This window comes from Pteropus alecto, unplaced genomic scaffold (genome assembly GCF_000325575.1).
Source record: "Pteropus alecto unplaced genomic scaffold, ASM32557v1 scaffold94, whole genome shotgun sequence".
NCBI classification, from domain to species: domain Eukaryota; kingdom Metazoa; phylum Chordata; class Mammalia; order Chiroptera; family Pteropodidae; genus Pteropus; species Pteropus alecto.
The window spans coordinates 3170295-3181991 of NW_006437736.1; the positions used below are offsets into that span (position 1 = coordinate 3170295).

An 11697-nucleotide genomic window follows, 5' to 3' on the forward strand; every position below is an offset into this window, starting at 1 on the left:
CAGGGCAGGGCCTTGCAGCTGGTGGAAGGGCTTTGGCTTTTATGCCGAGTAAGACGGGGAACCACTGGAAGGCTTTACAGGGTGGGGGATGGCAAGATCTGACTTTCGTTTTAAAAGTCTTACACTGGCTTGGTGTGGGGAATAGTTAGAAAGAGGCAAGGGAAGCAGAGAGACGAGTAGGGAGGTGATTGCAAACATCCGCATGAATGGTACCGGTGCGGTGTGATGGTTGGAGACATAGTGGTGGAAGTGGTGAGCCCGCCAGAAAGTTCGACGCGTTTCAAATGCTCAGATGGATGCTTATGTGTTGTACAAAGTGCAGCAGACACACAGAGGAGAGAGATGAGCCCAGTGCAAAATGACATGGGGAGGGATGCTTTCAGTGAACATCGGAGCTGGAGGATGCAGTCACCAGACAGAATGTGGGTATGTGATCTAGAGGCAGAGGGAAGGAATGGGGGAAGAAGGAAGAAAGAGACAGACAGAGAATGTGTACGTATATGCGTGTTTACATTGGAGGGTTAAACAAAAAAGCTCTCATTCGTGAGAGAGCTAGCAAATTGAGCTCAGTGCAGCTGCTCAGAACACTTCCACCTGTAAAGGACAGGAAGGCTAGGAGCTTGGAAGTTTGGAGCCAGTTGTGAAAGGCTTTGATTGCCATGCTAAGAGCTTAAACCCTGTCCTGTGGGCAAAAGGGAGCCATGGAGCATCTTTTTGCATGAGGGTGATTACCTTGCATCCACTGAGGCCACCTTTCTAAACTACTACTGCCTTATTTGTGCTAAAACTATCAAGAATTTTTCACCCCCATCCCAGTATCCTTTCCAAGGCATATCCCAATCGTTACATTTACTGTAAGGGTCTCGTATTATATTGTGTTGCATCACACTGTATTGTGTTATAATCATCTGTGTGTATGTGAATCACCCACTAGTCTGTGGGAAGCAGAGGTCAGGGCCCACACATAGGTTATCTCTACATCCTCAGCACCTAGAACATGCTCTGGTGTGTTCAATAAGTAGAAAGAAGGAAGGAAGGAAGGAAGGAAGGAAGGAAGGAAGTAAGGAAGGAAGGAAGGAAGGAAGGAAGGAAGGAAGGAAAGGATGGAAGAGGAAAAAGAAATTAGGATGGTTGGAAGGAAGGAAGGAAGGTTGGAAGGAAGGAAGGATGGTTGGAAGGAAGGAAGGATGGATGAACGGAGTGAGTAAGTTCTAGAAGTCAGCAGTGAAAATGAGAAAGCCTAGAAATGCTGGATAGAATTGACCAATGAAATAGTCAAGAATAATCAGGGACAATAAATGTTGGTTAATTGCAGATGCATACGAAGATGGTCCAAGTTCTCTGGGGATATTTCCTCCTGTGGAATTTCTACTTCTCATCTGCTCATACCATTTACCCTGGAATCAAGGCGAGGGCTACTCAACGGGCTCTGGACTATGGTGAGTTGGATACTTTTAGAAGTCAGGCTGTAGCCTTTATAGATGGAGTCTGTGCGCCAAACCCAAAGCTCATACTGAGCTGTATTATGACTCGTAGACAAGCTCTACTGAGTGGTGATCAAGTCCTTTATGCAGAAGCTGATAAGATGGCTGGGAAAAAGTATTGCCTAAAAACAATCACCTTGATGGTAGGCATATCCAAACACAGCCACAGATTCATATTCTCTCTCTCTCTCTCTCTCTCTCTCTCTCTCTCTCTCTCTGTCTCTCCGTCTCTCTGTCTCTCTCTCTGTCTCTCTCTCCCCACCCCTGAACCCCACATACATGCATACACAATAAACATTTCGGAGCTCTAAGGGAGAATGCATTATAAGATAGAAGAATTTGAAGTAAAAGCAATATCTTAGAGTTTCAGAAGCGGCTTGATTTCAAAAGGAACTTAAGAGTCCCCTAAAATTGTATGCAAAATTGAACGGGGATGATGATTGTGCGTTTTTCTTCGGAGAGGTTTCCTACATTTCTTAGATGCACAAAAGAGTCTGAGATGCCGGAAGGTTAAGAACAACCCCTTTAGAGGTATTTATAAATACCTCTAAATATCGGACTGAGATTTTCTTTGGGCTATATTGGGGTGAGGGCAGATTATGTAGAAGAAAGGTGAAAAACCAAAGTATATGGACCCATTTTTCTCCTGTAAATTTTGGCCTAAGATTAGCTGAATATAGGTTGACATTCACTAATGTCTCATGTTACAGATAAAAAGAGGGACCAAGAGATTTTACAACTTGCAAGGTCACACAAGCTAGTACGTGACAATGTCAGAATTCCAGCCTTAGCCCTCGGGTAGTGCCTTCAGTTCCAGCTCTACATCCTTTATGTTCTGTCTTTCTATTCCCATGTTGCAATTTTCCTCATGGTATCATAAAGGATAAAATCTGTTCTTCTTTATCTCGAACAAGGGTAGAATAAATGGAAATGAGCTTAAGCTGCAAAGGGAGGGGTAAAGGCAAAGTCTCCTCCTTGAGGAGGTTAAAATGAAAAGATCACTCTTCGTTACTATGTAAGTAACTTTTCTCAGGCCCTTTCATGTGGCAAGGGGCTCTTCTTCTCCCTGAACTCAGAGACTAATGTGTTCTGTGCTTCTACCAGATCAAGACAGGTCTATTCCTTAATAAACAGCAGTGGTTTCTAACCTTTTTGGAGTCGTAGGATCCTTTGAGAATCTGATGAAAATGTAGAGCCTCTCCCCTGAAAAATCAGGTACAACCCACTCACAATCTTTTATTAGAATTTCAGAGGGTTCAAGAGTTCCCAAAGTTCCATGGATCCCAGGCCAAAAATTCCTAGGCTTAAAGAATCTGAGGGTGGGGACAGGAAGGCGAATGTGGAATTACTTTCTGGAACTGGCTATAATAAGACATGGATTCTAGAGCCAAACTGCCCAGATTCTACTATTGAATTCCTCAGTTCTTTGCTAAGTGACTTAGGTGAGGATCCACCTGTTTGAGTCTCAGTTTCCTCATCTGTAAAATGTCGATAGTGATAATATTTTGCACTTTTCCTATCACACTGTCCTATGTGATAATATGCTTTGTCCCTGGCCACATAATGAAAATCTCTAATGCTGTTAGCTCTGGGGTACTGAACAATTTCATTAGCCCCTCTAAGGACCAATGTTTTCATCTGTAAAGCAGGGACAAATAATACTCACTTTGTAGGATTGCTGTTTTCTAAGTATCTAAGACCATGCCTTACTCAATAAATTTCACTGGTATATTTAATATTACTCCACTACCATCTTTGTTATTATCAATAAACACTTTCTTTGGTTCCTTCACAGGCGTTCAAGCTGGGATAGAGATGATTGAGCAAATGGCCAAGGAAAGAAACATCCCAGATTTAAAAGGTTCTGAATCTCTTGAATTTCTGAAGATTGATTATGTGAACTACAATTTTTCAAAGTAAGTAAAAGGAAGGACATTGTTAGCCATGAAATTAATCTTTAAACTTTCAAGATTGTGACTATGCCACTGCCTGTTCTGGAGTAACATCAGGACCTGCAGAGTAGAAGTTAACCAACCTTTGGTGAGAGGCTTATCAGATAAATAGCCAAAGAGGTCATGACGTTGACAATGAGTGTGGCATTTGAGCCAGAACACCTGGGTCCAGGTCGTATCTCTGCTGCACACCAGTTGTGTGCACCTGGCGAATCTGCTCAGAGTCTCAGTGCCCTTGTGCCCTTGCCTCTTTCCTAAAGAAAGAATTCTAATTCCACACAGTTGTCCACTGGGGCCACTCTGTCTCTTGAATTCTAAAGGAAATTCTTCTTCATTCCAGTGCTACCCTCACCCCTATAAACCTAGATGCAGAATTTGACCACAGTCTCAAAAATGAATCTCCTTTCATCAAGCCTTCTCTTATTTCGCTAAAGTTTCGTCAAGATTTCCGAGGTCACCGGGCACATGGGCTTCTGCCCTCTTGCTCTCTAGACCTTCCCTCCTCTGGAGTAGCAGAAGTTTCTTTCCCTGGTCTCACGCAAAGCAGTTCCACCCACTCCAGGGTACCAAAGAGTCTTCCTTTACGCTCTAAATGTTTTTCAAAGTAATTTTCCAACCAACAAACATCTCTTCCTAAGAAGAATTCTGGTGGCAGCTATAATCTTTTCTACCATGTTACAGTCATGAAATCAAAATCAGTAAATAGTAAAAGTCAGGTGATGTAACAAATGCAAAGATACTTTATGAAACTAAAACTGCTGTACTGATGTTAGCTGGTATCCATAATGATGCCATAAAGACATTATTGTCAAAACAATGGAATTGCCACATTGATTCAGATCCTTGTTTCACCCAGCCCAGAGTTTCTGAGACTGTATTAATTAGGAATAATGTTCAGTTGAACATAGCAGAAAATCACAGTGGCTTGTATGTAATAGGGATTCATTTTTATCTCACAAATAAGAAGCTCAACGGAAACAGTGGGGGATTCTATGGAAGCCCCATGATTCCAGCACCCAGTCTTCTATTTTTCTGTACCACCATCCTTAGCTCTGGCATCTATTCTCAAGGTTGTCTCAAGGTCCAATATGGCCACTATAGCTCGGCCATCAAAATCATGTTTCAGGCCCCTGGAAGGAAGAAGAAGCAAGGGTAAAAGGGCTCTTATAAGCTGTGTTAGTCTCCTCATCAGTGAGTTTTTTTTATGTTTCCTGAAGTGCTACTCAAATAATATTCTGCCTATAAAGTAATGGGCAGAACTTAGTCATAAGGCCACATTTATTAGCAAAGGATACTGGGAAATTCTTTTCCAACCAGACAACTTTGTCATCTCAAACAATTGCTGAGAAAGAAGGGAAATAGATGGTCAGACAGCAAGTGGCAACCTCTGCCAACAAGAGCCCCAGAGGAAGTGTAAGGAGAGAATATCTATGTCCATCCTGAGCTCAGTCCTAAAGACTAGTGGAGAGTCAAGCTTTTATAATGAATTCTCTGTGATTTACAGTTTGTCCCAGTGCGCTATAGATCCAGTGAGAATTCCTTGCTACTCTATCCCTTTGGAGTAACAATTTCTCCATTGTCAAGGATAACATTCTATAAAACCGAGAGTTTTTTTGCGGAGGTTGGGGGGCTAGTGATCTAGAGAAAGTTCTTGGCACATGCTCTGTTCTGCACAAACAGTAGCTGCTAGCTACATGTGGCTGTTGAGCATTTGAAATATGACTTAATTTTAAATTAAATTTTAATTTGGAAACTGATATTTCAGTTATTGAAAAACTTTTAAGTATGCTTGGAACAATTCAAGTATGTAAGTTTACTTTTTCAACTGAAAATTTTATCAAATCTAAATACTGGTCAAGTATTTCTGGTGAAAATTGAGTGATTGAATCATGTGGTAAGCACTTTACATGTATTAGTAATACATGCTAATTAGTAATACTTGCTAATAAATCATGATTGTAAATTACATACCATATTTTGAAGACTTATTTTGGAAAAAGGAAAATAGAATATTTCATTAATAATTTTTATATTGATTATATGTTGAAATGGTAATATTGCTTATATGTTGAAATGGTAATATTTTAGCTATATTGGATGAAGTTAAAAATAGTAAAATTACTCTCACCTATTTCTTTTCCTTTTTTTACTGTGATTATTAGAAAATTTTAGATTATATAAGTGACTCACATCATATTTCTATAAGACAGTGCTACTTTAGGAAATGATTTACAAGGATCTTTTTTTAATTATGCATGCATGCCCTTTGACCCAACAATCCCACTTCTCAGCATCCTCCCTCGAGAAACATGTCCATAAACTGCATGTATGAAGATATTCACTGTGGCTGTGGCATTGTTTATAATACAGAAACACTAGAAACAATCTTTGTTGGGGAATACCAACAAAGGAATTATTATTTTTTTTAATAGTACACCCACAGCTTGAAATACTCTATGGCAGTTACAAAGAATGGGTTAGACCTATATGTATCATGAAAACATATCCAAGATATCCTCTTCCCTCAGTGGGACTTAGGATGTATGACAGAGAACAAATAAGAAAGGATGCAAGAGGAGATAGCAAATAATTATTTTTTATTAGCTGTCACATTTATGTTTTCCTAATCTTAGTTCGATGCCTTTCTCCTATACAACAATTACATGCAGATGATCCCATTCTGTTTTCCCAACCTACCCATGAGTAACACTTCCTCTGAGTGATAAACTGAAAAAGGTTAAGTGTCTTACCCAAGGTTGTACAGCTAGCACAAAACTTGGCTCCAGGTCGAGTGTCCTTTGCACAATAATGAAGTGGCACAGCCTAATGGTTCAGACCAGTCTGAAGACAGATCTGGTTCTACTACTTAAAAATGACTTCAGCCAAGTTTCTTGCCTTCTCATCTCTGAATTGCAGTGGGCAAAAACAACAACTGCCTCCTAGGATTATCGGGAGAGTTAAAATGAGCTAATATATGTCAAGTGCTTACACAGTGCCTGACAGCGAGTAATCTCACTCAGTCAATGTTCATGATAATAACTTGTCATAATGCATGTGGCCATATACCTATGTAGATTACATGTAACCCGCTGACTCCTAGTTACCTATTTGACATCTCAGAGAATTCTAGGGGAAGTTAACGCTCTAAATAAAATAAGTTTCTCAACTAAGGAAGATACTTTTCACATAAAGGGCATTTGGGGAGAGGAAGAAGACACCCTTTTTATTTGGGGAGAGGGGCACTACTGGCTTTTTGTTGACACATATGCCAAATATCTTGTAATATGTGTTAACAGTCCTCTACAAAAAATAGTGTCCCATTCAAAATACTAATACTAATGTCTCCCCATTTAGAAACACTGAAACAGCTGAAGGAAATGATAATGATGGCAAATGTACTTCTTTTGTCTTTAAAGAAACTAAAGAGGTAGATTGATTATTTGCAAATTTGTTTCTAAACTTGCTCATTTCTGCCCCTCAATGACATACTAGGGACCTCCTGCCAAGGAAAGGAGGGGAATTAGAAGGCAGCGCCCAGAGGCAGCCCTGCAGACCTGAGGTGCCTTGCTCCGTAGGAATTCACAATTGCCAGGCTGGCCTTCTAAAACTTCATTTCCGGTTTTGCCTTACTTAGAGGTGTGTTAGAGAGGAGTTGCACTAATCCCCCTATTTCTTGTTTTACAGCATAAAAATCCATGCCTTTTCGTTTCCAAATACTTCGTTAGCTTTTGTGCCCGGGGTAGGGATCAAGGCACTGACCAACCACGGCACAGCCAACGTCAGCACACACTGGGCAGTCAAGTCCCCACTTTTGTGAGTATTCCACTGAAGTCTGCGGCTGTTCGGGGGAAACAGCCTGCAAATCCAAAGTGTATAAATTCGCTGATGTTTTTGATGTTAGGCTCCTTTCCTTAATCATTAACGATCTTTCTCAAGAGCATTTTCCCAGGAAATATTTAAATCACAATGTCTCTGCCAGTGGCCGGGGGCACTGAAAACTGATCAAAATGTCCTTTACGATTTCCTAAGAGCTTGAAGTCCCTGACTGTTGGAGAAATGGACATGTGTTCAACATTTGAGACCCCCCAGTGAGTCACTGTACGACCTTGGCCAGTCATTGAACACACTTCCCCATCTGTGGGGGCACCTGGTGGGAAACGAAGCCTTCCTGCCTCCCAAGGAAGTTGAAGGGATAATAGCTTGAACCCAATTCTTCTCTACCAAAAGGCCTTTGCACCCTCCTTTAGAAAGGAGGGGTCAAATTCAAGGCATGATTGCAAACCACCCACTATGTGCAAGTCACTGTCTTGGGTGTAATGTTTAGGTCTGCCTTGGTTAGTGCCCCAGAAAAACACATTTATTAATCCACTTGGCCAGTCAACAATCATTTATTGAGTGCCTACAGTTTACCATTTATCCCCATCTCAAGAACTCCAAGAACTCTTGTAGACTGGAGAGAAATGACATATTCTCCTATAAGTAGCAGAGACCCATGTATCCATTCATGTCTCCACTGACTTGTCAGCCATATATTGAGTGCTTATTTTGTATCAGGCCACAAGCTAAATCATGGGGACATGGACGTGCATAACACACACTCCATTCCCTCAAGGAGTTCATAGGCTACATCTACGTGTGTGGCCAACTTTACCCGCTATGTTCTCATTCCAAATATGCACTGTATATGAATGATGCTCAGTACATGCTCAGCCACTACAGGGGCCAGAGCACTCAGGATGAAGTAACTGCAAGGTCCCCAAAGCTGTCACCATTCACATATTCATTACTTCATTTGTTCAATAAATATTCATTCAGCACCTACCCTGCTCCTACCTGTTGTAGGCTCCTGGAGCCTTCCAGGAGTCCAGAAGTGACAAAGTTTCTGCCTTCTAGGAGCTCAGAGTCTGTGGCTAATCAGAGAACCAAACCCTTTCCACCCCTGCCAAGGCCTGGGTAACTCTGTATGTTTTTTTTCTCAACAGCCAAGACACAGGAGGAGCTGATCTGTTTCTCTCCGGGGTCTACTTCACGGGTATCCTTATCCTGGCCCGAAATGACTTTGGTCACCCAATTCTGAAGCTGCAAGACTGCTACGCCCAAGTGAGCCATGCCCACGTCTCTTTTTCTGGAGAACTGAGGTGAGCGGGAGCATTGTGCTGGGCCGTGGCTAGTTGGGGGCTATGTTCTCTGGCAGTGCCCTCATGAGGTTTATAACCGGCAGGTGTGGTGCCTGAGTGTGTCCTTTTTTTCCCCCCTAGTGTCCTGTATAACTCCTTTGCTGAGCCTATGGAGAAACCCATTTTAAAGAACTTAAATGAAATGGTAAGTCTTTAGAGGTTACACAGCTACAGTAAAACGCCATCAGCAGGAGTTCTCCCATGCTCTAATTAATTCTTAGCCAGGAAGCCTTTATTGAACACCTACTGTGAGTTAGGCATCACCCAAGGAGCTTTCGCACACATCATCCTACAGCTTTCCCTCCCTCAGTTCTTGCCACAGGGTAGACGGTCAACAAGAATTTATTTATTGTGTACCTACAGTGTGTCCAGCACTAGGTTAGGGTCTGTTGGATACATGCATAAGTAATAAATTTACCATCTTTTTAGGAAAATCAAACTCAGGCTTGTGAAACGATAACTGAATGAGTACTTGAATTTAGTATATATTTACATGATCGTTAGATTGAATTGAAGGGGTTCAGAGAAATGGAAAAATTAAATAAACAAACCCTAGAAGTATCCTGGGAGGATGCGGGACTTGAACTGAGCCTTGAAGTATAGGTAGGATTTGGATAGATACGAAATGGGACAGAAGAAAGGATATTTCTAGCCGATAGAAACAGCATAAATGAAGATGGTTTCCAAAGCTACAAGTAGCTAGATTCCAGAAGTCAATGTTTCGGAAATCAGGAAGATGGAATTGGCTATGTGCCCTTTTCCCAAACCTGACCATACCTTCCCTGAACCCTTTACCCATATTTTATGTAGAGACAAGGAGAGGGATAAAAGGAACTGGAAAAGAAGGGAGACTCCTTTCCGGAAAAGGGGCAAGGACGGTGTCTGGCCGTCTCCATCTCCCTCGTGCTCAGCTCAGTGCTTGGCAGGCAGTAGGAAATCAACACGCTAAAACACTAAGCAGCTTGACCAGTGAGGCGGCCCGGCTGGTCAAGGGACTCTGAGGCTTCCCGGTCCTTCTCCATCCTTACCTGACAGGTACTGAGTGCCGGTGATGTTCATATTAAAGAGTGACTGGGAAATAGTGCTGCCGCCTTTAAGGACCTCACACTTGATCATCCCTTTATTCAAAAAGAGGCGTGGTTCTTCAGCCTCTGACAGGGAACCAACATTTAAGTTTGCCCAGAGATTATATGTGACTTAGAAATCATAGGCGCTGTGCCTCTAGGATTCCCTCCGCACCACTAGAAAATAAAAAGGATGTCCAGACCACAGCTGTCTAGCTGTGTCAGACGAGATTTCAGATCCCGATGGTGTAACTCCTGGCAACTCACTTTCCCGTCCGTAAAAAGGGCATAGTGGTGCCTACCTCCCAGAGCTGTAGTAAAGAAGAAATGGAGTTAAAACAAAAACAGCTAACATATACTGAATGCTTATGATGAGCTGGGCAATTTTACATGAATTACCTCAATGTCTACTCACCACAACCTCATGAGGTAGATACAATTATCATCCCCATTTTGCAGATGAGAAAACCGAGGACAGAGAGTACAGGTAACTTGTCAACAGATGCAACCCAGGCAGCCAGGCTCCCGAGCTAGTAACCACCACACTGAGCGCTTAGCGCGTGCCTGGCACACAGTAGGCCCGTTGACGCCGGTGCTCTCCCATCTTCCTAAAGATGTGCTCAAGTCTGGTTCAAGATAGATTTCCCAATTCCAAAAGGGGTTCTGATGTAAATAAATGTCTGATGTAATGGGCTCTCAAACCAGCCCAACGGGGAAGGAAAGGCCCCAGCTCTAACTACTCCCGGCGGCGTGTCGCTGCCGACAGAGGAGAGGAAAGGCGCAGCCCTCCTGGCAGCAGGTTCTTCAGGTGTGACAGCCCTCGCATGCGCCGGGGCACATGTCCTGTCTCGCCTCATTTATGGGGCTCACTGGGTGTAGTCCCAGTTGCTCTGAAGTGTAGTCAGCATTCAATGACACGCCACCCATACGTACATAACTTGAGGCCCATAGGCATCAACTTATTTAAGAGAAAGTCATGATGACCAAAGGGAGAATGTCCCCTAACCAGTAGGCCTTCGTTTGCAGGGCCGAGGCCCGTAGATAGAGGTTTCCACTGTAATATAATAACTGCTTTTTTTTTTTCTTCTAATTCCCCTTACGGCCAGCTCTGTCCCATTATCACAGGTGAAGTGGAAGCACTGAATGCCAACCTCAGCATGCTGGAGGGTGAGTCCAGGAACCGTCTCTTCGGGAAGGTTCTCTTCCCCCCTGCGAACTCTGGTGCTCTCCAGGTCTGCTTGCTTTTCAGGGCAGTACAGCTCCAACCCTTCAGTCTGCTTTGTGCTCTGCACACTAGCCCCACTGGAAGGGGTGTGGGAGGACATGGCCTGTGTGTAGGCCCTGCTCCTTTCTGCTGCTAACCGACTTCTCTGCAGGAGAGGGTGGTTTCAGGAGACTAGAAGCAAGTCAGAGAATTAAACTCTCCTGAGCTCTAATCCCAGCTCTGGCACTAAATCCATCCTCCTGAGAATGATTAGTGCTCATCTGGACCAGGTTATCCTGGTTCTGACTCCATCAGTGGCTCCTCATGGCCTTCAAGATCAAGTCCAAAGGCCTTGGCCTGGACTATGAGACCCGCCCTCCGTGCTGGGCTCCACCTCACACCTTTCTCTGCTCCGTGATCAAACTGCTTCTCCTGCCTTCACACCCCTTGCCATGGCTCATGTTGTTCTCTCTGCCTAGAACTTTCTCTCCCTTTCATCCATTTCTTCATTTAGTAGATATTTATCGAGTGCCTGTTTTTTTTTGTCAGCCGTAAGACATACAGTCCCTTCTGCTCCCTAACCTCAGCCATCCCCTGTCTTGTTCACTCTTCTTTATCTTTTAAGGCTCAGCTCAGGCATGATCTCTGGCAAGAAATCTTACCTGATGCCCACACCCCAAAGTTCCACCTCCTCTTTACTCACATGATACTTTGGAAGTATCTCTCTCTTTGCACTCCACCCATTCATTCACCGACAGTGTTCTGAGCACTGTGATAGGCCCAGGGCTGCTCTCGGTGCTGGAATGTGGCAGGAAG

The 11697-nt window shown here is 43.2% G+C and overlaps 1 protein-coding gene across 1 annotated transcript in view; it reads left to right on the plus strand.

Annotated features, from left to right (window-relative positions):
* Nucleotides 1–1315: 1315 nt before the first annotated feature.
* BPIFC (BPI fold containing family C) overlaps nucleotides 1316–11697 on the plus strand; it is a 28290-nt gene continuing 17908 nt past the window's right edge. Inside the window, exons 1-6 of the mRNA XM_025048775.1 lie at nucleotides 1316–1439; nucleotides 3280–3400; nucleotides 7121–7249; nucleotides 8419–8574; nucleotides 8695–8758; nucleotides 10784–10844. Coding sequence (XP_024904543.1) covers nucleotides 1316–1439; nucleotides 3280–3400; nucleotides 7121–7249; nucleotides 8419–8574; nucleotides 8695–8758; nucleotides 10784–10844 — 655 coding nt within the window. The remainder of the gene's footprint in view (nucleotides 1440–3279; nucleotides 3401–7120; nucleotides 7250–8418; nucleotides 8575–8694; nucleotides 8759–10783; nucleotides 10845–11697) is intronic.